The 25,326-nt window shown below is 49.1% G+C and overlaps 1 protein-coding gene across 1 annotated transcript; it reads right to left on the minus strand.

Annotated features, from left to right (window-relative positions):
• Positions 1-2,407: 2,407 nt before the first annotated feature.
• On the minus strand, positions 2,408-16,017 carry CHGA (chromogranin A). Its single transcript, XM_059819900.1, has 8 exons — positions 15,972-16,017; positions 15,233-15,279; positions 11,104-11,197; positions 10,604-10,672; positions 8,330-8,428; positions 6,185-6,691; positions 5,245-5,717; positions 2,408-2,491 (listed from the first exon to the last, which is right to left on the minus strand). The coding sequence occupies exons 1-8, from the start codon at positions 16,015-16,017 to the stop codon at positions 2,408-2,410; spliced, it is 1,419 nt and encodes a 472-aa protein (XP_059675883.1).
• Between the last annotated feature and the right edge of the window lie 9,309 nt (positions 16,018-25,326).

A 25,326-nucleotide genomic window follows, 5' to 3' on the forward strand; every position in this document is an offset into this window, starting at 1 on the left:
CTCACCCAGCAGCATTAAATTTTGCTAAGCAACAAGCACTCTCACCAAGGGCACTGGTGTAGACATTGCCTGGGGATCAGCACGTGGTGTCAGCCCCAAGGCCAAGCCCTGCAGTGGTGTGTTGAGAGACGCCGTAGAGCAGACGTACAGCCGGTCGGAGGGCCAGCGTTTACCAGCTGGTGAGGGATCCTCCCAGGCCCATTGCTCAGGCCTTGAACTCCATGTTTCCCTTTAAAGAAAGTCCGTGGGTTTCAAATGTTTGTGATTACTTGAATATCCAATTAAGACAGTATTTATAGTAGCTCCATCAAGTAACCTTATTTTTCCTTTTGTTGATTTTGCAGCAGCAACAGACAAGTTCTGCCTGCTGCCACCATCCTTTGTGGAAAAACTTGTCCAACTCCTTTGGAGGTGGCTGCATTTCTGTGGTGGCTTGTTTGGTTTCTTGGGTTTGGGGTTGGTTTTTTGGTTTGGGGTTTTTTTTGTTTTGGCAGGGGTGGGGTAGGTGACTGAGGGTTTATGTGAATTTTTTGTGCCATGTAGACCTGAGTTTGCAAGGTTGTATGGGTGATGCTACCAGCAGAGACTCTGCCACAAAAAAAAAAGGAGAAACTAAATACAAGATTGAAATCAAAATGTAAATGAAGATCAGTATGTAAAATGTGACTTTTACAGCTGGATTAACTCCGTGATAACTGACATTTTAGTACTGTTTCTGTGGAATAGCTTTGGTTTCACTTCTGTTCCTACACGTGTTTCCCTGAGGTTAATGAGAAGGCGATCTCCTCAGGATGGGGTTGGGAGACACACCTCGCTCCGGTGCACTTTCCCCAGCGAGGCTCTCACCCTGTGCAATGTCCTGGCTTGTGCCCTGTGCCGGGCAGCTTCCAGGCGCTGCCTTGGCCTCGCTGCCTCCTCCTGCTGCTGTGTGGCTGCCCAGGGCTGGGGGCGAGGGGCACTGCCGGCTCAGCAGCTCCTCCAGCCCTCCCTGGGGAAGCTCGCCTGGTGGGTGGAGAACGGGTCTGGACACCCAGCACCTCCTGCACCGAGGGGCCCTGCATGCCCACCCCCAGTGCAATTCACTCTATCAGCCAACAGCGCTGATGATTTTAGCAGAATAAAGGAACATGTCGAGTTCAAAGCCTGGCAGCCGTTCCCTGAGCATCTGAGCTGTTCTGTGGGCTGCAGATGATGGGAGACAACTGAGCTTCAAACTGAGGGGTGGGATACAGCCTTGGCAGTGGGACGCTCTTTTCCTTTCCTGCCGATACACATAGAAAGTCTAAAATCTTATGATCAGTGTTCAGAGACTTTTGGGGCAAGCTTCCCCAACTCAAGCACCACCTGGTTCTCCAGCTGGCGTGTGGGCTGAAGCCCAAAGGATAGGGAAGGTGCTGCCTGTTAGTGCTGTGCCAGCAGGCCACCATGGCTCCTGCAAGCCAACGCACGGGAGGGGCATCCCCTCAGGAACAGCCTTCACTTCTGGGGGAACACAGACCAGTGCTTTTCTTCATGAGTAGCCTATTCGTTACCTTTTTTTTTAACCCACTCGTGTTGTCCCAATAGCTTGACTTGGTCAAGTATTGCCCCAGTGTTTAAACTTCTAAACTCTTTTCTCCCTTGTCAATCCCATGTGCACGGATAATCTATGGATGTGGCCCACGTCTCACTGGAGCACCCGGGACACCCAGCGCCGGGGCTGGGCTGTACGGCACCGCTGGGCCTCAGGTGGGCAGGGAGAGCCCCGCAGTGCTCAGGACCTCAGCGAGGTGTGCTCAGTGCTGGGCCGCAGCGGGCAGCAGCGTTGGAGCCTGGGTAAGGAGGGAAATGCCATCCCAACGTGTCGGCGGTGAGGGGAGGCCATTCCCCCTCCTCTCCCCCAGGGCTGTACAAGCCCTGCAGCGTGCCGACAACCGAGACTGAAGCTGCCAAAACAAAGGAAGGAACCCACTGCAGTTTTATTTTTCCTTAGATAAATTTTTTATATAGAATATATTACAGTCAGAGTTCTCAGCTTTTAATCAAAAGATAACAAGTTATTGCAGTTTTTTACCCAGTGAAACTACCGGTGGAAGGAGAACTTTCTAGAAAGCTTTTGTCTTTTAAAAAAAAAGAGGGAAAAACCCCCACCCGGACGGAAAACACAGGCGTAGGTCGTGCTTCGCACCCACCAGTGCCCAGCTGGGCGTGTGGGTGTCCGTGTGGGCAGGGGAGCGTGAGGTGAAGAAGCGGAGATGGGCACAGCACTATGGCGAGGGAGGCAGGCCTGGGCGCTAGCGAGGTCAGTTTCCTAGGCACGATGCTTCTGCTCCAGCTTAACTGCTTTTAAATCAGAAAATGAAAACGCGCTGGGGAGGGAGCAGGGTGGCGGTGGTGGCTTTCGCCTGCGCGGGGAAGGCTGGGGCCCTCAGCCTCGCCTCAGCTCGTGCAGCTTGTGGGCGACACGCTCCAGCTCAGCCTCGATGGCGGCCAGGCTCTCCAGCTCCTGGTCCTGCAATGAAAGACCGGGACACGCGTCAGCGGCCGCAGGTGGGCAGCCCTCGCCGCCCAGAGCTACGGAAAGCCTTGCCCGGGGCTAGCTGCCAGTGGTGGCATGAGCACAGCCACCTCTTGCCCCATCCCCTCAGCCCGCTCCTGCGTTTGCCCTCTGGACAGATGTCTCTGTGCAACACTGATTAGTCTGTCCTAATGTTAAATCGCTGCAGCTGGTGATGGGGACAAGACATGCAGCCAGTGTCCTTCCCAGCCCTGCTGCAGGACAGGGCAGCCCCCAATGGATGTCTCGCTCCAGAGCATGGGGCTGGAGGGAGATGGCTGCCGCGGAGCCGGGGCCGGGGCAGGTGCTGCCGAATGGCACTGAGCGCCTGCGTTGAGGCAGTGGTGTCAAACCGGGACAGGCACAGGTGCCTGCCACCTCGGCAAGTGCAGCACGTGCCCTGCTTGTGGAGGGGACAGCAGTGTCTCCTCCTCCCCACGCTGCGCTGGGTGTTCGCATGCGCCTCCAGTACTGGAAGAGGCTTTTCCATTTGGGAAAATAGTGACTGAGGAAGCCGTCAGTTTAAAGGCTCAAACTGCCTCAAGGGTGGCCTTTTTATAGTGGCTCTTGTGTATCTGTGCTGTCACCTAAAGCTACTTTATTTAGTGTAGGTACTCGAAGCTGTAACTGCGTGACTTTGCCTGAGCTCCGGTCATACACAACTGGCCCTGTCCCACTGCCAGCCCCAGCCCCGCCTGTCCCTCACCGCTGCTGTCGCCTGGGCCTCGCTGCAGATCACGTGCTCACCCAGCACAGCAGCAGGCTCTACGGTAGCAAACTTGGGGCTGTCGGTGCTAAAAGCACTTTTTCCTATCGGCAGAGCTGAGCTGACGGCCCCTCTCCCGTGCTGAGGGAGCAGTGCCTTGCTGCTGCCTGCAGCTGCCACCAAGCGTGGGACAGCACTGGCCTGCACTGCATGTGACTGGTGTGAAAAAAATAAAGTATGTAAAAAACAGTCATTTCTCTCACCCCTGAGCTATGTTCCTAAACAGGGAAAAAGTAACCCTGCACCTCCACAGGGCCCTTGGCTCAGCCCCTGGGAAGGCTCCAGGTACAGCAGTGTGCCAGCAGCTGGGGGTGCCCGCCAGCACTGAGGGGAGCCAGACTGAGCCCAAGGGGCTGTCCCAGTGAGCTCGGTCTGAAGCCGTCAGGGAGCAGCCAGCTGAGGTTCACCTTGCTGGAGGAGAGCTTTGGCTGTCATTGGAGCCCCCAGGAAGTGAGAAAATAGTGCTGTGCTGGGATCCTCCACGGCAACCAAAGAGAGGAGAGGTCAGACCCAAACCACTGCCTCTCACTGTGCCTGTGCACGGTGGCTCGCTTGTGCCTGGCCCGGTAGGCTGAGCCCCAGCGAGTGCAGGGGACAGCACTCTCAGCTCCCTGATGTGCCCATGCTGGCCTCACTGGCCAAGCCATGCGGCCACATGGCCAGAAAGTGAGGAGAGGGGACAGGATGGCAGCTGCTCTGGCAGAGCCAGAGCCTGTGCCTTCCCTTCCCTCACTGTCGGGTGCCTGGTCTGATGCCTCCTCACTGACTCCTAGAGGCCCTTATCTAGTTTTAAAAAAAAAAAACAAACCAAAAAATCTTGTTGCAACTGTAAACGTAGCAGTTTTCCAGCCTCAGCAACCTCCTTCCCAGTCCCCCTTTGGAGGCTGAGCCCACCGCCTCGCAGACAAGGTGCACTACAGAGCCGCTGGCAGGGGCGGGTGGGGAGCAGCCTTCTTGCAGGAGAGGCCTGGGATGTGAGCAGACAATGGTGAGGAGGCAGATGGGGCAGGTGCCCACCTCCTTGGCAGGCACTCACTGCATCCCTGCTCGGAGCTGAGACATTTGGCTTTGCTTTGAACCAATATGGCTGGAGAAGCCCTCTCAGTGGGGATGCTGATGGGGAACCTTTGGGCGATGTTTTGGTGCGTAACTAAGGCAAGAGGGGTGTTTTGGAGGCAAGAGGGCTGCAGCAAACTGGCTTCACTCACCTGCTGCCACAGTCTGTTCCCAGGCAACTGATAATGGCTTATCCCAGAGCAAACACCTGCAGAGCCCATGCTCAGCCCCTCTGTCCAGCCCCCTGCGCTATCCCTAATATACATCCGTGCCCAGAGCTGGGCCTCAGCACAAAGGCAAAACCGCCACTCCTGGCTGCCAGGGACGTGCTGAGCTACCACATAACATCACAGGAGGTGCCAGGGAAGGAGGTTTCTGACTTTGGAAGCCTGGCTCAGATGTATTCCTGTATCTGTCAAGCATTTCCACTCCAGCGCCCCAGCTCTCTCACCACGACTGCACCCCTGGTTTACCTCTGTAGGAGGTCTGACAGTACTCACTCCGTCCCTGAGCCAGAAAAAGCATTCCCTTTGACTCAGAGGGGTTTTGGGACAGAACACCCACCCCCAGGCTCCAAATACAGCTCTGGTCACCATGTCCAGCACAGGCCAGTGCAAAAGTCCTGTCGCATTTTTAAGACTCTCTGGGACAGGGCATGTTTTTGCACTAGTGACTGAAACAAGGATAAAAATCAAAGGTACAGCCAGGTGCAAATCTCAATAATACCTAGGGCTAAATGACTAAAAGGTCACCAAGCATCTCCTTAAGGTCACGGAGAACCGATGCTGGCTGCGTAATGCCAAGGTACCATCCACATCTCCAAGCATAATTTGGATTCCCAAGTAATAAACAGGCAGGATTTTTTCTTAAGCTTATGTACACCAACCTCCGTTCTCCTGTTAGCACTGCCTTCCTCATCCTTCTTTTCTTCAGGCATGGGAGCAAGCGGGAAGCCTCCTTCACTGCTGTCCTCCTTTGAGTGATGCTTCCATGATCTTCTTACATCTTCCTCTGGACTACTGAAGTCATACTTGCGGGACCTAAATGCCATTTTCATGGACCTGTCGGGGTCTTCCCCACTATCATTTTCCTCCATGCGCTTCTTTGATGTCAGCTGCTTGGCCAGCTCATCCATTTTGTTCCACCTCTTGGACTCTTCCCACTCCCTGGAGGACTCCTCCTCCATCTCCTCGCTTTTGGCATCCCTGGGCTGGAAGGTGTCCTCCTCCCCCTGCACCCCCTCATCCTCCAGACGATGCCTTCCTCCTCTCAGTGCCCGGGACTGTTCTTCCTCCTCCTCCTCCTCCTCCTCCTCAGAGCTCCGCCCGTCTTTGCCAAATCCCAGAGCATCATCGTTATCTGAAAGAGCATTAAACACAACAGTGAGCACAAGTGTTAACCTGGTTATGCTCCACCTTGGAACTGATCCTTCAGGGGAGATGCAGGGTGGGTTTCCTGATTTCGGCCCATTTTCCCAGGATTCTGGAGATACCCACTCTCACGTCACCATGCCAGTAACAGGACTTGGAGGCAGCAGTCAAAAACCACACAGGAAGTTCAAGAAAAAGAAATTAGTTATTCCCAGGTGCTATGAAAACTGAGCAGCAGGCAGCAAGCAAGGCAGCTGCTGGGCCTGTGTTACCTACTGTGCGTGGGCCCACGTGCGGGTGCTTGCGGGGGGGTCTGGGTGGCCGTTGGCAGGGGTATTTCTGTAAAACCAGTAAGCACCTGCCTGAACTTTTAGGCTTTAAAGCCTCTTATCCGTCTGTCTCCGTGCTCTCGGCTCACCCCGGGTAGGTATCAGTGCAGTCATCTGGGATACGTACTGTTGCCTCCCTGCATCTCCTCAGCCTCCTCGTCCTCCTCAGCCAAATCAAGTGACCTCTCTGCTTCGGTAGGGTCCTCCTCTGCAGCATCGTCTCCTCCATCATCCTCCCGCTCCACACGCTCCGCTGCCGTCTCCTTGCTCTGCTTCTGGCCTTGCCTGGATGGCTGCTCTCCCTCATCCTCGAGCTCCAGGCTGTCCCTGGGGCCTCTGGGGTGGTCCTCTTCATTCCCTCGCTGCTGCTGCTCATCCTTGCTGAAGTCTTTGCTGATGTGGTTGTCCAAAGCTTCATCTTGCTGGGCATCCTCTGTGTCCCTGATCTCGTTGCTCTCTGCTTCCTCCCAGTCCTCCTTCTCACCAGGGTCAGCGTCCCGTGGCCTGGGCTCCCTCTCCTCCAGGCTGTTTTTTTCCTCCTCTCTTGAATCTTCATTTTGCTGGGCTTTCTGTGCTTCCAGCTCAGCCAGGGACGCCGTGGGCTGCTCCTCTCCAGAGCGCTCCCCTGCCGCATCTGCAGAGGGACGAGCAAGAAGCAACACCTCTCCTGAAAGCTCATTTCACAACCAGCGAAGCCCATGTGTTTCTTAGCGAGCCTCAGCCCCACTCAGCAACCTGCTTAACCATCCCATGGATCCTTTCACAAGTCACTTCAACATGTGCTTGCGTTCAAGCAAGCTGGTGCTCTCACTGGTACCTGCTCTCCTGGAGAGACTCTCAAGGCCCAAGTTAAACATATGCCAAAGTCCTTCGCTGTGGCACAGTCCTCATCACCATCTCTTGAGATACCAGCAACAAACTTGCCCCGCATGAAACCAGATCGCACGTAAAATGAAATTATTTGGGAGTGTAATATGGCACTTGCACAGCTCTCACTGCTCTGAGTGCTGCACTAACATTGCATCCTTATTTCTCCCACCAGGTTGAGGATGGGGTCAGTGCTGTTTGCAGGCAAGCCGGAGGGAGGGGAGGCCGCCTTTGCTTCTGCAAAGCAGATACTCACCAGAAGCTTAATGTGGGCTGGGTATTTGCTCTTGCTCACGTCAGAGACTGGCCTCTTTTAACATAAGTAGCCACAGAAATCACTTTGCAAAAGAAAAGATGGGGGCTAAAGAGCAGTGGGAAAAGCTAGATGGGCATGGAAGGGCAAGCATAGCCCCAAGCAGGGCTGAGGAGTGTTCTGGGGTGAGGGGATGCAGAGAGGCAATCATGCAGGGCTGGTGACCACCAGTGACACTGCACTGGTGTCACTGGGCTGCCTGTGGGCCTGGATGGCCCAACGTGCCACACTTCATCCTCATACAGTCTCCACGCTGCTGGAGCAAGAGGTTTAGGTCTTCCCTTGCAGGAGGGAGACCCAGTGCCACCTGTCCTCTCTGTTGGCTTTTGGCCATGCTGGCTGTAACTGCAGCCCCTGGGGGTATTGCTCCTCATCACTGTGGGCAGCTTTGGGTTGACTTCGTGGCATTGCTGCACTGCTGTGGCTCAGCCACATGCCCCAGAGCCTGCTCGAGACCCTCTGCGAGGGTGCTGCTGCTGGATGAGAAATCATCTCACCCCACATTAGCATCATCTCTTCCTGACGTGGAAAAGGGAAGGGGCTGAACCCTCCTTTCCGCTACTCTGCCTGTCTCTAGCCAGGCCATACAAACACAGTGATAAGGGGAAATCCCAGCTGAATATGGTCTTTCCAAGATGCAGGTGTTTTGTGTGGGTGTGTGCACTGTGTGCATCCCAAGTTAAATTTTCCCTTCAGAGACCCATAACCTACTATCTTGGATGCCTGGAAACAAGGGCGGCAGGAGCAGACCGAAATCACTCTTGCCTACATCACTGAGTCTTTCAGTATGGGATTTCCCTGGCCGTGACTCATTTTAAGCATTAGGAGTGAGTGATGGTGTTGGCAGCAGGGTGGAAAAGATCAGTATCAGTTTGGTAACTTGACCATCAGTAGTTACTATAGCTCAGAAATTACATGTTGTTTACGCTGGTGGATAAAAACAAAGCAAACAACGGGTTGCTTGTGTGTGTCAGTGGCAGCATCAAAAAAAGATGCCTAAATGAGAAGCAGATGGACATATCAAGGCTGTTAGAAAGAACATCCTTGTTTACAACTTGACCTGGATTTCCTGGAGGGGAGGCTGACACTGACCTCTCTGCTTGTTCTTGTCGTTCTGACTTTCAAGGACTTCGGAAAGTTCATCTTCAAAGCCACTGTTTTTCTTCTGCTGCTGAGTTCTTTCATTGGCACCTGTGTCAAGTAACAAAAAGTAGGGAAAGGCAACAGCCACTCCTGTGTTTCAGAAAGTAGAGGTAGGAAAATAGTTCCGTGCCATTTATAATTATATGCGTCTTTTCTACAATGGACAAATCTGCCAAAGGGGAGCCACGAGGAGAAGTGAGACTGGAGGCTATGTGAATCAACTGCAGTAATAAAGCCACCATCAAAAACATCATCTGTAGGAAAGAAAAAGGTCTCTAAACAAATACAGAAGCAGGGTTGCTAGGAAAACTAATATTGATGGAGAGCTAGAGAATAAGAGATGCTGAACTACAGCACACTGAGACCAACAAAAGACTTAAGCTTCAGAGTATTGAAGGATAAAAATTGCCTCCTTCCAGATGCTGCCCACATACCTCTGTTGAGGTGAGCACTGAGAGTCCCTATGCCCCCCCTGCCTGGTCCTGGGGGCCTCTCTCCCTGAGCACTGCCCTTCTGCCACTCCCCAGGAGGGAGGAGCAGCATTCATTCCCACTCTGGGGATCGTCTAGGGCCCCTAGGACCCACACCTTAGCCTCCGGAATTATGGAGCCAGATTGACAAAAACAACACCCTGGAGAAAGCGTTGTCTGAAGGCAGCATGAGCTGGACATCAGAGTGCAGCTGTCCTGGCAACCAGCGCTCCCCAGGCAACCCCATCCCAACAGGAACTGCAAGCCAAGCAAGCCCTGTCTAACCCAGCTCATGCCGTGCTTCTATACCTTAATGCAAAGGCAAGAGCCAACAACAGCCCAGTCCTCTCTAGCCCTACGCAGGGCAGAGCTGAATGGTGTGGGCTTTCCAGCCTGAGCAGGACCAACTGCAGCCAGCACAGAAGAGACCAAGATAAATACCTTCGTTTTTACCTTGGGGTACAGGACTCTCCCATCCCCAGTCACTGTGATCTGTAGAGTAGAGCTCATGTTACCCCAGGACAAAACAGTGTGATGGACTCAAGCCAAGGAGAGAGTGGAGCAAGACACACCTCTGTGAAATGAGTCCCTTCACGTGGCCTACATGTTGTATGGCACAGCGTGTCTGATAGCTGAGTGCTCGCCCTCACAACCTTGGTGTGCCTGGGCAGCAGCATCCCAGCATGCTGAAGAGACCCAGGTTTCTTTCTTCCGGATCATCAGAGCATCCACAGAGCCTGTCTGGTGTCACTGCCTGGCTGGCCCCTCCACCAAGTGGGATTTGGGCAGTGACCGAACTATTGCTTTGGGAGCTGCATGGGGGTCTCTCCTAATCCTGGCTTCCTGAATTTTCCCTCTCCCTTATCCCTGTTGCCTCTGTGGCTTCCCTGCTCTGAAAGCAGTCTGGTGGCACTGTCTCCCAGCCATCCCTGGTAGCTGTGCCACACAGCAGCAGAGCACAGGGATGCCCTGGCGAGGGAGGGCTGCCAGCTGGGTTACCCCAAGGAGAAGGAGGAGGGAAGGCCTGCAGCTGCTCTCCCTGCAGCCTGGGGAGTGCCCCATTGCAGCCTCAACCAGGCCACCCAGGCAGAGGGACCTGCACCAGCTTTGAAGTAGCCTTGCCTGGGACCTGCACACCGGACCTGGACATCTGGTAATAGCCCTTTTCTCCCTTGCACACCCCTTTGTACAGCTCTGTGCTGCTGCTGCTCCCACTTTGACAAGTGGTGAGCTGCCCACACCTCTCCAAACTAAAGGAACTTGCATTCAACCTAAGGAAGGCAACAGGAAAATCCCTACTGGGGGCTTTCAGTGGGGTCTTTTAGGTGCAAGTCCTGTTTGATTCTCAGTGAGGCTTCCCTTCTGCCACACCTGGGTTTAGTGCTAGACTCCAGCTGCACACTGAAGGTTTTATTGTCTTTCATTCTAGCTTGGGAGCTGGTGGTTATTTGTTGAATTAAATTACAATATTTCCTTTTAGGGTCCTCCTATCCCAAATTGCCTATATTCTGCATTTCCACCAAGTTACATTGACAGTCATTTAAATAATCAGATGCATACTGAACTTATTATATGGAAAATTCCTGTCCCCACTCACCCAGTCTCTGCTGGGAGTCCTGGAACTAGATTTCCTAAACCACATTAATATGATGTCAAATTAATGTAAAATACAAAAAACCCAAAAAACCAAAACTGTGCAAGGGGCTACAACAGATGAAACCCCTCTTCCCAAATAACTGTAGTGAAACTGTACCTTGAGCCGCAATTTCCTGAAGTTCCTTCAATAAATTTTGGTGGCGAAGGATAGAAATGATTCGTTCATCTGCAATAGGGGAGACTTGGTACAGAAGGTGGTCAAAAACAACCTCCCCTCACCCCCAGAAAATTAAGAATAACCCCAAAAGCCACCTCCCTCTTCGTTTACTCTTTTCTCTCCCTTGGCCTGATTTGCTGTCACATCTCTTAACCATGTGGTTAAGATGACAGGAAGGTCCCATGAAAACTAGGCAGCTTCATGTCACTCAGCACCTCCCCCAGCTGAAGTGCCAGCATGATGCATGGCCTGGGCCAAGCAGTGGCTCCATCACTGCTTCTGGGGCCTGGTGCGGCCTGGTGGGGTTACCACAAAGAAGGTGAGTGTGTCAGGGACCCCTTGTCAGGTGCTACAGCATGTGTCAGGGCAGGACCAGCCCCTGCTTGAGTCTCTGCCGCATCTGTTCTTGCCGATACCCGGTGTTAAATCTGAGCCTGTACCTCCTCTGAGTGTTTCTAGGCATTCCTCACTGATCGGCAGGGGGTTTGGCTTTGATAAAGTATCAGAGATGACCTCTACAATGCACTTCATCACCTAGAAAGAGACAAAAATACAAATTAAAGCACTGCTTTATTGTCTTTTTTTCCTAAATCTATTTGTTACCAAGGCTAAAACACAGCAGATGATGGCACAGATCTTGCTTTTCTGGTCGAGCCAGAACTGAATGTTCAGTTCCTGTTTTACCTAATGCAGGAACAGAAGGTACCTCCCGAAACTGAGAAGTGAGCAAATAACACATGGCAATGGGAAGAGCTTCTTCTACATGATGCACATTTCAGCTGAGGATCTCATGACTCCAGCCCATCCCAGAGGCTGGGCACATCAGTAGATTAAAGGGGATCTGAATATATACATAGAGAGCTCCAAATCATCCTCTTGTAAGTCACTATATCTCAACGTGCATCTCATAAAAGGGCTCAGTGGAAGGTGATAGAGAGCAACAAGTGGTCAAGCTCCTCAAAAGCTGACCCTGAAATCTTGCAAGCTATTTGAGCCCTGAGAAGGACAACGTAGTTAGACTACAACTGTGAACGGAGGGTGATGTGAGGCAAATTGTACTTTCAAACACGGATGAGAAATACTGCTGTCAAGCCCTAGAGACACTCTGGAGAAGTGCTTGACCTTGTGCTTGAGTGTTCAAGCCATCTATTATAGACTGGAAGAGCTGTTCATGGAGGCAGGTTATCAGAAAGCAAAGAAATTCCCACGCTTTCCTCCGAAGCATTTGCAACTGCCTGAGGCAGCTTTCCAGACAGGACAAACTCTGGACCTGCCCTTCCCAGTGGCCCTTTTCTTCGGTGTAAAATGAGAAGCATTATTTATCTGGTTTGTCACTTGTACTGAGATTGCAGGCCTAGCTCCTCACCCATGATCGCACAAGGATGATCCAGTGCTGTATGTGTGGTAGGAGAATGAAAGCCAGAGGCACAAAGGCAAGGTGGCACCTCCGGTAGGGGGGAAGGCACCCTCGCCACACCGAGACACACCACCAGGAGCCCTGCTGTGTGGTCATGGTAGACCCAAATGGTCACACAGAAGAGAAAGCAGCATTCACTAGAGTCCAGTGCTGGTTAGTAGTACAGGAATCAGGCTGCTTGGTTCAAAAGGATGATTATTTATAAAGCAGCCCAGAAAGTATGCAGGGCTCACAAGTGCCTGGGGGAAAAAAGAGGCTAAACTGAAAAAAAGGATACAAGTAAGCCTTGGGGGCAAAAAATTCCCTCACTGAACCTCTTTCTTCTGATGATTTCTGCAGGCAGCCCTAAGAGTCCTGACCTCCTTCACAAGGTGCCATTCTCAGGAGAGCAAAGCACTGCGGCTGCAGTAGAAATTAAACACAAGTCAGCAATTCCCAGTCATCTACAATGTTGCTCATTCAAGCAATTGGATATATTCATTGACCAGACAGAATGGGCAAATTTTCACCCTGTATAAGGAGAGAATTCTGGTTTTGCAGATCACAGCCATTAAATGCTGAACTCTTAACTATTTACACAGTTTGAGGGGATTGCCTGCTGGATTAAAAATTTTACAGGAAAGCTCTAACAGAAAGAAAGCAGGGAAATTTCCCTGGTATCATTCTCCTATACCACAAGAAATCCATTAATACAGATTTTAGATGACTTTGAGTCACTTCACTCTACCATTAAATAGAACAAACCCCAGATTCTGATACTTCCCTCCCATGTTTCCTAACCTCTGGAGCCACTTACTGCAGCTGTATTCGATGCAGCTTCAGAAGTAAGGACTTGCTCAGCATAAGAAATAAGAACCTGGTCCAATGAAACTCTCTATACAAGCTTTCTGAAGACTTCTAAGCTGCTTTAAGGTCTTTGTCTGAACACAAAGAAACACATCAGTCACCACAGAAATATGGCGAACTCTGTGGAGGAACTTCGTAACATAATGAAATGAAATGAAGAGTGCGGTCATTCCACAACACTCTCCTTGATTTTTTGTAAGAGCAAGTCTTGCAGAGTAAGACTTCACAAGGTCATGAAGTAACAGCCTGCATCAGGAAATGAAGGAGATCCTTTCCAAATGAATGTAATTAATCCAGAGCAGAAACTCGGACTGGAATTTTGCCATAGCTATCCTCTAACTGTGAGCATGTAACTAGATCCTTAAGAGCTGCTCATGCTGTCCCTACACAGAAATCTCCAAAGGATCATGTCCTTACAAGGATAGACTTCACCACTTTTGAGCTTGGCTGTGCACAGGCCCTTCTGAAATGTATGCTTCTAAGTTGGGAATAGTGTTCTCTCAGCACAAGAGTGGGTAAACACCAGAGACATTTAAAATGCTTTGGTCCTGTTCAGCTCCCCATGGAAAGCCCTTGGTGTAAGAAAAGTCTGATGAGCTGCCCAGGAAAGGCCTGCAGATGCTGACTACCCATTTCACAGCCCCGAGCCACCCACAAATGTTGGTGGCACAGAGCACATCTAAAGCAGCACGGTGTGTAGGAAGAGTAGGAAGAGCTGCGGTGCTCACTGCTGTACCCATGTAATGATATCCCTGCCCTGATCTGTCCAGTGACACCAGGATTTCCTCCACTGAAATGCTGTGTCTCAGAGAGTGGTGAAGTTAGAAAAGCCCTAATGACTCCTTCCAGTTGCAGCAAAAATCAAAAGAAAGATGTGGTCTGATTTTGCTCTCAGCTAGAGCCTGTGTCAGTGCAGTACCCAGGGAGGGCACAGGCTTGGGAGACCATCCTTCCTTGGTGGAAGCATTCCCCTGGAGTTGCATCAGCTTTCACAAAAGCTAAATATGGCTTGCTGGCAAGTGCTATATGTTTCACATATAGAACATATTTGGGAATAGATTTCACAAGGAAAATTATGGAATTGATGTATTGTCCCACCAGATGCCCAATGAGCATCCTATTCTGGCACGGCCAGTTGAAGGGGCAAGTGCCAGCCCTGAGCCCCTTTTCTCAGTTAGCAGCACACAGCCTGAAGCAAGCACCCAGTGGCTCACAGCTCATGGCTCAGCCCCAGCCAGGGCTAAGCAGGCTAAAGGTCTTAACAAAGCAACAGGTCTCCAGGCCCAGGCACATCTGCCAGGACACAGGGAAACATATCTCATGGTGCTTGCCCTGTAGGTAACAACAAGCAGAGACACTCTACAATGGAGCCTGTGGCTGAGAGTGACAAGAATGTGCCCTCCCCTACCGCTGCCTGGGGAAAAACATTATGTGGCTAGAAGATTTCAGGAAACAAAAATGTTCAAGAAGTAGTGGGGAAAAGGCTGATGTTTCCTTTCTGGACATTAATTTCTGTAGAAATCTTAATCTGGGCAGCTAAGAGATCAGCTCATCTGAAAGACTACAGGCATTATAGTATCAGGAAGGGGAGGTCTGTCACAGATCAACACAGGCAAACGCACCTATCCAAAGGTGCCAAAAGCTCATTGGGAGTGCACATACTTGCAAAGTGCAGCTATGCATGTCAGAGAGGTATGACACAGATGTATGCACAGAAGCCTATAAAAGAAGGCTGGAGAGGTCAGCCAAGTCCTGCTTGTAGGCATCCAGACAGGCTGAGCAGTAGCTGAGGATGAATTAGCAATCTGAGAGTAGCCAGTTGCCTATTTTTCAGGAACATGCATGTTTGAGTAACACACCACACACATACAAACACAGATGTATACACACCCCCAAACACACAGCGTTCCAGCAATGCCCTTTCCTGAATCACATCTCCCCCCACTCTCCCCTGAGTCACCTCCTGTTGGGAGCTTTGAAAAGCTGAAAGTAGGAGGACTGGGGAGGGTTATACCCAACCTCCATCCCCAGCCTCACCATTCTCCAGACAAGCTTGTTTGGTCCCACTGGTGCATCCTGAGGGACTTCCCTCCTGCCCAGGTGCCCTGAAGTGGATGCACAAAGGGTAAATCCTGGTAGGGAGGGAGTGGGGGTGGATGGATCCCACTGTAGGGATCTCATGCAAATCCCTAGCACTTCCTACAGGGCATTTCAGCAGGGGCAGCCAAAAGCGAGCCAACTAGGTGGAGGTTAAACAACACATCCTTCAACTTCACGTGCCCCTTCCACTACAGGCCCATCCTTACCTTAGTGTCCCCTTTATTCATGTCGTTTGTCACGGGAAGGGACATGGCTGTAAAATGAGGGGAGGGCAAAAAAAGAGAGCTTGTTATTCACCTCCACTGGGAAACAAGCAGAGAAATCCTATCCTGCTAAAAATGGGAGTGGAGAAGAGGGGTATCTTGCTCTGGTGGAAGTGGTCCTTGGGTGCAGCAGCTGGATGTGTGCATTGTGCCCTCCTCAGCCTAGGGAAGGGAAGGGAAGGGAAGGGAAGGGAAGGGAAGGGAAGGGAAGGGAAGGGAAGGGAAGGGAAGGGAAGGGAAGGGAAGGGAAGGGAAGGGAAGGGAAGGGAAGGGAAGGGAAGGGAAGGGAAGGGAAGGGAAGGGAAGGGAAGGGAAGGGAAGGGAAGGGAAGGGAAGGGAAGGGAAGGGAAGGGAAAGGAAGGGAAGGGAAAGGAAGGGAAAGGAAGGGAAAGGAAGGGAAAGGAAGGGAAAGGAAGGGAAAGGAAGGGAAAGGAAGGGAAAGGGGTCCCCAGGCTGGCAGTGCCTGGTGGCCCCGGCCCGCGGGACTGGCAGGGTCCGGCGAGGCCCTCCGGTAGTGACCTTGCGGCGGCCGCTGTCCACGGTGCTGAAGGGGTCCAGGCGGTCTCTGTCCGCGGTGCTGAAGGGGCCACAGGGGAAACGGAGCTGGGCGGGGGCAGCGCTGTCCGCGGGGCTGAGGGTTCCTGAGTGGGGGGAACACGGACCCCAGCCCAGCCCCACTTACCCGGCACGGCCAGGAGCAGGACGACGAGCAGTTCTAGGCGGCTCATGGTGCTGGCGGGATGGAGGGTGGGACACAGGGACAGAGGGTGAGCCTGTCCCTGGCGTGGGAGCTTCAGGCGAGGCGCCGGCGGGAGACCAGCACCGTGCGTGTCTACGCCAGTGCCCTGGCTGAAGATCCCAGATGGGGCACTGCAGCAACCGGCTCATTTATATCTCAGCCCCTCGGAAATGGCGTCAGGAGGAAGCCACCTCCTCCTCTCTCCCCCCTCCCCTCGCACAAAGCCTTCCCATTAGTCTCCACCACTCGCCGGGTGTTGAAGGAGTGGCCACACGCCAGGATCCCCCCGACCCCCCTCCCGGCTGCCCGGGCAAAGGGTTCCAGCAGCAAGGTGTCAGGCTCCGATTGCTCCATCTTCTCACATTCAGCAGGAGCAGGATGGTTGTGAGGTATGTTTCCAGGATATCACTTTTCCAGCGCCTCACCCGTCACTGGCATTTTACAAGCACCTCTGCATATGTGTCTTCTCTGTATGCACCAGTAATCAATAGTGAGAGTCACCTCAGGTAACCCAGCCAGCATAGCCACCTGTAGAGGGATTTGCCCTCTAGGGGTGCCCTTGTCTTTCACTGACCACAGAAAATACCCAGACAAATAGTTTAGAACAGATGCTAAAGTTTTTAGATGCTTGTTAAACGCCTTCACAGAGGATAGGAGTGCCTGTAAGACTGGTCAAAAGCCAGAGAACTGGTCATCATGAAATGGGTTTGCCAATGGACATTATAAATCCCAGCTATTTTATGGAAGTTTTTTAAGTAGTAGGATATCTTTTGGGGTAAATAGTAAAGGCTGGTGGGTCTGTTGCTCAACTATTGTGACTCTACAAGCAAATTTTAATAGGTTGCTATCCTTTGTTCATTGGTTCATAACAACCTACAGCATCACCCCACACCCTCACTGCTAAGCACTCCAAAGTTGAAGTAACCTGGTCACTGAAGGTCACTAGTTTATTTATTTACCTGGTCACTAGTTTCCATTGACAAGGGAAAGAGAGGAAGTAACAAATTGTACCACTCTCTTAGTAACGAGCATTTCCATGTGCTTGACAAAATGGCTGTCCGTTCTTTAGAGGGAGCGTCTGTCAGATCAGACAGCTGGATTCTCTTTTGAAAGTGACTCCACTGCTTCTTTAGGACAATGCTTCTTTAGGAATAGCACCTCTACTATTCTGTGCTATCCCTCAAGCAATTTCAGAGGTCACAAAAGCCAGGGACTTATACTAGAAAACCAAATTCAGAAAAATACACTATCCTTCTTGCCCACTCTACCTTATTCTGCTAACTGGGGAGTCCTGCACCCAAGGAGCTAGAGAGAACATATTTGTTCTAAGATGACAAGAACTTTTCTATGAGACCAGGGGGTACAGACTGCACTATAGGTTTCCACCTTCTCTTTCCATATGCATATGGAAATGTGCTCCCAAATGTACTTCCAAATATCCTCTAATATCTATCTGATTTAAATGCATGCTTCAAAAGGCACATTTGGATTCTAAAAGCCCACTCATACAAAATCAAAGCTCCCCTTGTCTGTTGCATTTTCTATTTCATAGCAGAGAAAATCTAGAAATAAATTGATGCTCTGAACATTGCTTTGTGGATGACACTGATTGGTAGTTAAATGTTTATAAGACCATTAATGAACACCCATGACAGTTCTTGTTGCACAGGGAACCTGCAACCTCCAGGAATAATAGATATCCTTTCTTTTTGGTTGATGGGTTGGTGGTTTTTTTGTGTGTGTGTGGTGTTGAATTATTTAGTGGGTGTGGGGGTGTCATATACAATGGCCTTTTACTCCTTCAGGATACACCAGAGCATTTTGGTCTCTGAGTCTGAAATACTGACCATTATTAAGCTTGTTAATTCCTATGTATTCCTAATAGAGAAACAAACTGATCTGCTTATCAGGCTATGTTTACCTAGTTAATATTTACTTATTGTTACATATAAATGTTGATCTTATTAGGGCAATAAATTATCTCAGTTCTAATCCAGTTTTTACATGAAGCCCTTTTCTTCCCTGGGGCCCCTTTTTGAGAAATGTCACAGGATATGTAGTGCCCATGACTGTATTTTTTTTCTCTTTCTCAAGCTGTGGTCTTGCATCCAGTAAGTTCATTGCAAAGGAGAAACTAAATGTTTTCCAGGTATGTCACGCATTCTCTCACTGTAGTAGCATATAATGGATGATGAATTTTTCTATTTCTTGCCCCAGGAAAATGGATATGAAACTGTTAATCCAGCATTCAGTACTTCTGCTATTGGAATTTGTCTCATTAGGCACAGCTATATTAGGAACTGTCAAAGTAAAGCACATCAGGGAAAGATTTATGTCAAAGAGCAAAAGTGATCAAATAAAAAAGTGGAAGGTATTCTGCCACTCAGAGAAATGCAATGCTAGAAGCAGACTTCAAGGGAAGAGCAGATTTGTGAGTCTCTGAAGTAGTTTGTGTTTTAGGTTATAGAGAACAGGTGTAGATCTTTAGTGGGTAGCAAAGTGATGATGATTGCCATTTCTGACCAGTTCCAGTCTTACAAAGAAGCCATTTACGTCTGTAGAGAGCAATTCCATTTTTCCTTATAGCTGCCCAATTTCTAGTGCATGAAATGTGGTGAGAATGTGGAGAGCCGTATACCATTATCTGCCTGTGGTCACTGACATAACATGTGCAGGTAGACAGGGAGATGAGTTATTGTGGTGAGAAAAGGGTATTTGCCTTCCTAGCCTGAATTTGAGATTTGAGAAGATGGTGATGTCTAGATGGACGGAAGTAGACACCCAGCACTGTTGCATTACGCATGCTCTAAGCTGACCAAACAAGAGGGCCAGCCTGAAAGCCATATTGATATATGAACATCTTCCTATGCATAAGGCCATTTGTTCAAGAGATCATGTGGCTTAAGTGCAATTCTCAATCAATACGTAAGAGTCAATTTTTTTTTACTTCAGAATTTTGGAGCTAAAACCAAAGGATCTGGGGTATGGCTCCTAGCTACTTTGAGAGCTTTGTTCTCTAATTTCTTGGCTGAAACTGGGTTAAGAATTCACCGCTCTCCTCTGCTTGGAAACACTGACACTGCATCCCAGACTGCTGTGATTTTACAAATCTGGGAACTGAGGCATAGAAAGAGGAGAAGTGTCATTTTCATGAAGACATCAAAACAGCTTGAAACCAAGGCACAGCTATTACCCACACCTTAACCAAAAAGACCACTAAGCAAAAAATAGGCAACAATTACATTCTTGCATATGAAATCAATTGATAACTCTTTGACTTAAAACCTGAATGTAAGCGTACTGCCAAATTAGTAGCAAGGTCTATTAAAACCCCCACAACACCCTTTTTCTTCTTTCCCACGTTAGTCAATCATGCTTGCCTCTCAGTTCCCTTATACAAGCCTTGCTTGTCTGCCTGTAAATAGAAAGGAGCTTCAAAGATCAGACTGCTGTTGTGAATATCCATCTACACTGTTAAAAGCCAGTCCTCTCTCTTCTCTTTCAGGTCAGAGGCAAAGTGATGTTGACTTGCTTTGATTTTCTTAGTCTAGACTGTGCTTGCACCATCCTGACATTAATTGGTTTAATTGATTTTGTTTACTTACACCCCATAAAAAAGCCCAACATTGTGCCCTATCCTGACAGTAGCTAATGTGTTGCCTATCCATTTCCACCCTTGCCTGACATGCATAGCTCTCACTGGGGCAGATGGAGTATGTTCTCTGCTGGGAGAAGAGAAGTCTCTGTAGCAATCACAGAATATCATCTGGACACCCTTACAGATAGCTTGGATCTCAATATAATTTTTCTAAACATTATTCAAACGCCAATCAAACACCAACCTAGCACTTACAGAAAACCCTTGCTGATTCCTGTGAGCCCCACTCAATCAGTAAGAAAAGATGTGGAGATAGAGGTTCTCCCCAGTCAGAGTGATCTCAAACAGCCCTCTCAGGAAATTACTTATTATGCCCATGGTTATGGTTTTATTCGACTTGTGACAACAAAGTCTGTGTCATGCTAATGTACATATTAAGTAACATACAACAATTTTCTAAGTTCTAGAATGGTCTAAAACAAGTTCATGAGAAGTCCATTGATACTGCTCAATGTTTACTTACGTCCAAAGTGAGAGACAGATAGTCCCATTTCTTGCCCTGCAGGCACTAATAGGATTCATGACAGTTAAGGAAAAAAATAATGCCAAGAATGACTGAGAACTTTGGACCTGCACTCCTCTCCTGGGGGTCCGTAAGCTCACCAGACTATTTCCACACTGCCAGCAGCTCATAGCTAACACATGGACCCTCAGTCAGCATCAACATCATCCCAGATTCTGTACATTAAATGACTGCCTGGTATGTTTTGTACAGATTAATCTTATTCCTCATCTTCTGCCTTTAAACACCCGCTCCTTCATTCCTGAAGTGTCCAAAGCTGTCCGTCCACTCCAAGCCAATTGCACAGTGAAAACCAAGTGAGGCACAGGGGTATGTGGGTCTCCTGGGTTTCCCATACAGCCAGAGTATGCATACTGATCAAATGCTGTGAGCATGGCAGGGGTCTTTTTTGAAATGTATGTTAGATGCACTTGTGCTAACTTTCCCAATTCATGGAGATGAAGTGACAAAATCCCTAATTAAAAAAACAATTATAATTTAAAAGACTTTTTTTTTAAAGGCAGGGTTTAGGATCGTGAAACACATAAGCGCTTTCTATTCTAGATGCTTTCTTTGATGTCCTTGGTTCACATTGGAAATAATGAACTTGAAGAGATGAAAAGAAGGCTGAACACAGCCTGCTTCCCTGCTGCTGTTGCAGAAGGATGGAGGAAAGGGGTGAGGAACAGTCATCTGGGCATCTGCTTCCTACACCCACCTGTCCCCAAAAGTGCCAGCCGCAAAAGCCAGGCTTAAGGACTACCAGGGGATTGCTGTCCCCCAAGAATGTTCTTCTCTAAACAGTGGCAATAACACATCACTGGAACCAGTTACTTGGAGATATGGAGCATAAGGACACAGCAATTGCTATTTTGGAGCTGAATTCCAGCTTCCAAACCTCCCAAAAACTGGGCATCAGCCCTGATGTTTAACAGTGCTCCACAATGTTTTAGTGCTAATTCGAAGTAGCTAGTTTGCTTGTCCCTCTGAACAGTTGCTCTTCAAACTTGGTACCTTCTCAGCCTGAAGATTAATGGCAGTAAGTGCCACAGCTCTCTTAAACACTACAAATATCTTTCATCTGTTGTTTTTAAATTGCCTCTTCTCCTGATGCTAAAAGCTGGAAAAAAGTTCTTCTGTCTTCCCTAGACCAGTGAGGATCTCAGAGATATTTACATTTCTCCCTTACTCATCTCCTTTCCAAGAGAAACAATCCAAATCATCTGGTTCTCATATGGCTCCTCTAAACCTGGCCACTAGCCTGTGAGTCCCACAGCCTAATTACCTATAGTATATAATTACCTATGCCATAGTGCAAAGAGATGCAGGTGTATCCTGCTCTCACTAGGACTTTTTTAGACTTCACTTACCAGTGTCCCAGAATCTTTCTGGGGATACCTGAAATACCTGCTTTTCATTTTAGCAATGACCATACACAGATGTCACAGGAGTCAGTATCCTTCAAGATGTATTTATTCCCTCATGTAAAAGGCATCATGGAGAGGATAGGAAGGATGTCTGGAGGTCTTAGACATGCTCCAGCAGTAAGTCAGTAGTAGAGAGCGGTCTCAGCCTGTATTAGGTAATCTGACTTAGCCTGGATGAGCCCAGGAAGAAGACTCCCACTGTGGCCTTGTTGGTCTCAGTTGGCACCTTGGTCCCTTCCCTCCATCCACTCACCCTGGTTTGGGTCAGGTTATTCCCTGCACCCCGGTTTGGGTCAGGCTATTCTCCGCACAGCCCGAGCAGAGCTGCAGGCAGCCTTTGCAGTGCAGATGGCGCTTACCTCAGATGTTCTGTTGATAAGGCAGTTTTTGAACACCAAATTGCATGTTAATGCCAGGTAATGAATGTTCTCTTTACAAGCAAAGCAAACCTTTTCTTTCTATACTAAGCAGAGAACAGGAGGAGGTAGCCTTTCAGGTATTAAATTGCTTGAGACTATTAGCAACAGAGCAGCTTGAGAAACAGCCACAGAATCTTAAATTACTGTTGCTGGGCTTTTCCTCACCCCACAGGAGCTCAGGTTTCTTTCCTGACCAATGCTTTTTCTTCCCAGGAGAGCAGGGGCTGCAGTGCCTGTCCTTGGGGAGCAACAATTACCTTCTGCAGAGCAAAGGACAGCAGCACAAAGTGCCTTCAAATGCAGCGGGGCCTCTGCTGAGCCTGCCCCATCCACATGCTCTGCAGACAAAATGGTCCAGACGGGTTCCTCCACATTGCAGGATGAGCCCAAAGAAAAGTTGGGGGATCCCAAGGAAGCTCTCTGCCCCCCCGGTTCACTCTGTATGGAAGGATGGGTTTGGGCTTCTGCCGCTGACCTTGCAGAGATCTCTTCTCCATTTGTACTCAGCTGACTTCAGACTCTACTACTAACTGCTTATGGGAATGTTTCAGGGCAAAGCACCTTTCTACTTTGCTGGGCATAAAAAAAAAAAAAAAAGGAAGAAAAGCCTGACCATGTTTCTCTCTCTGTTTTTTGGGGTTTTTTACTGAAACAATATCTGCTGGCTCTGAACAGTTTTTTTGTTTTATGGAGGCAGCTAGATAACCACAAACATGGTGAAATCCTTGTACGTGTTTCATGCCATGTACGAGGCAAATGCTGTCATGTATAACCCCAGGGGAGCAGAAATGGAAGGGTTTCCCCCAGGCAGAGAAGATAAATGAGTACTTCTTTCACTTTGTATTTGAGGCTGCAGTGAGTACGTGTCTTTCTGTACTGAGGGGAATGTTGCAGCTGTTTTGCTTGACATAGATTCACGTAGTGAAAAAATGGAAATGTAAGGAGAAAATTTCTTAATTGCATTTCTAAACAAATTGTTCATTAAGAGCTTGAACCCAAACATACTCAGGTCAATAGAAAGACTCTTACTCTTTACAGTGAGTTTTGGTTTGAGTCCTAGACCTGGCTTCCTTCCCTGAGTTTGGGATGCATTTTCCAGAGGCAATATCATTTAAGTGTACTCAGGCAAGGAGTAAAGGTAGTAGTGAGGATGTCAGCTACAAGGGGGAATAACTGCTGTTCAAAGGAAGTCTTAAAAAAAAAAAGAAAGTATCAGTCATTGTTATTCATCACCAAAAATAAAGATGAGAAATGTGTTTGAATTCTGCATGTCTAACAGCAGACTGGACAGTTTATTCCCTCTGAATATCAATTTAGAGCCACCAAAGACTGATCAGGTTTGCTTTGCTCAGCTGGGGACTTTTGTAAACCTAAACCTGCAATAATATAAAAAACTTGGAGAGTGAAAGGCTCTAGAAAGTCTCCTGATTGCCCAGACAAATCCTGAGCAGAAGCAGGCTCCTAATTACTGAAGCTGCATCTTGTGGTGGCTGAGAAGGGTCAGTTTTCCTGGGTCACTCAGAGCGGAAATGTTGGCCGTGCCAGCCGCTGCTTATTAAGCCTGATAATTCCTCACTTGTGAGCAGACTACTTGACCCAGCTCTTGGCAATGGTTGCAAAACACCTAATTATATCCTTATTCCAGGTTTCCCGTACCCTTCTGTAGAAGGATGCAAGCACCAGACAGCCTGCCTATGGGTCTTGGGAACATGGCCTGGCCCTTCTTCCTTCGGGAGGCTCTTGGGAAGGAGGCTTCAGAACTTGATCTTCATGCAGTCATGTTGATGGGAGTTTGAATTTGAATGGTACAGGAGCAGACTCCTTGTAGGTATAGATACTGGAAATACCCTTATTTATATTGGAAAGCCAGAATCATTTATAATGTTTCCAAAATCTCAGAGCAACACTTCATAGGTGGATCAAAGTGGGAGACCTACTTTTGCTTTGAAAGGGATTGTCAGGCATCGGGGATGACTCTCCTCTTGCCTCTACTGGCTTCACATCACCTCTGTCCTTAGCAGCTTCAGTGCGGCCTTAACTTCTGCCTTTTGCCAGGGTGGGGAGAGCCATGTATTGGTGCTCTTCTCAGCTGCTGCAACAGCTGACCTCGCAAGGTAAGTACTTCTGTCCCTTCCTGCAAGGTTAAGTGAGCTCCTTGGCTTTCAGGAACCACCTGCTCCTTTCCAACTTGCTTTACCTTGTGCCAAGACATACAGATGGCCCCTGGGGACTTAGAGGTCCAATAACGTGAGGCAAACAGCTAGATGAGAAACACAGCTCATCTAAAGTGGTATTTCATGAAGAAACGAAATTGTTTCTGGTTTGAAGCAGGTTTCTGTGTGACGAGGGTTCACACATGGCAGAGGTCAGGTGAAGACCTGCAGAACTGCTGTGTATAAAACAGTTCTCTGGTCAAAGAGCCCATTTGCCTCAGGCTGGTTGCAAGTGCTGCTAAAGGGGTGGTCCCCAGTGCTCCCTCAGCCACGCCAGCCATTGAGAAGGACATTTGTTGCTTGCCTAGGTCACTCCCAGGTTGTCCATGGGCTCAGGATTACCTGTGTAGAAACCCTCTGGAGGAGCAGAGCCTCAGAGGGCCACGTCTCCACACAGCTGCCTCTGTGGGATCTAGCACAAGGGATTATGTGTATCAGTTGTCAACAAATAAGCTCTCTTGCTGACAAATACTGCTACTATGTTCACCTGGGAGCTGGAAGATCATGCTCTTCCCAGGTGTCCCTTTACTTTTGAGGTAGGGCCCTTCTGCCATGAGTTTCATCCTTGCATGGAAGTGGAGAATCTGTGAGCAGTTTTCACAAGAAAGATTTCCTCCCTCCCACTGTTTTCTTTGTGAACTGTGGGTGCTGTGATGACATAAACCTAAACGACATTTTATGACAGCTACAGCTTTCTCCAGCTCTTGCAGATGTGAAAGCAGGAAGCCCATGTGAAGGACCTGAGTGTCCTTCCTGAGCCCCAGCACTGTTGCAGACATGCCATTACTCATTTTCACTCCAGTCCATACAAAAGTGGCACCTGCTGCAGCTCAAGTTCTCCTGCAAAAGCTTAACAGGAAACTCCTCCTCCTTCTTGAAAGGAACCATAACAAATCGGTACATCTGCCTGGGAACTCTTCCATGATTTCAGAGATTTATTTTCGCTTAACACAGCTGTCGATGTACATTTTGACCAGCTTCTCTTTCTACTGCTACCAGACATGGGGATGGTGCTCGTTGTCTGCTTCAATAGATTCAGTTTGACAAAATCATATGCCTCTCTGGCTTTGAAGCTATGA

Source organism: Gavia stellata, chromosome 7 (genome assembly GCF_030936135.1).
Source record: "Gavia stellata isolate bGavSte3 chromosome 7, bGavSte3.hap2, whole genome shotgun sequence".
NCBI lineage: Eukaryota > Metazoa > Chordata > Aves > Gaviiformes > Gaviidae > Gavia > Gavia stellata.

What these genes read in the sequence shown, in the direction of transcription:
- CHGA (XM_059819900.1), bottom strand. Translation starts at nt 16,017, where the DNA reads ATGAGCCGCCTAGAACTGCTCGTCGTCCTGCTCCTGGCCGTGCCGG. An exon ending in TGAATAAAGGGGACACTAAG is followed by an intron (nt 11,198 to 15,232) that starts GTAAGGATGGGC and finishes GTCTCTTTCTAG; the next exon opens with GTGATGAAGTGCATTGTAGA. An exon ending in GTGCTAACAGGAGAACGGAG is followed by an intron (nt 2,492 to 5,244) that starts GTTGGTGTACAT and finishes CTTTCATTGCAG; the next exon opens with GACCAGGAGCTGGAGAGCCT.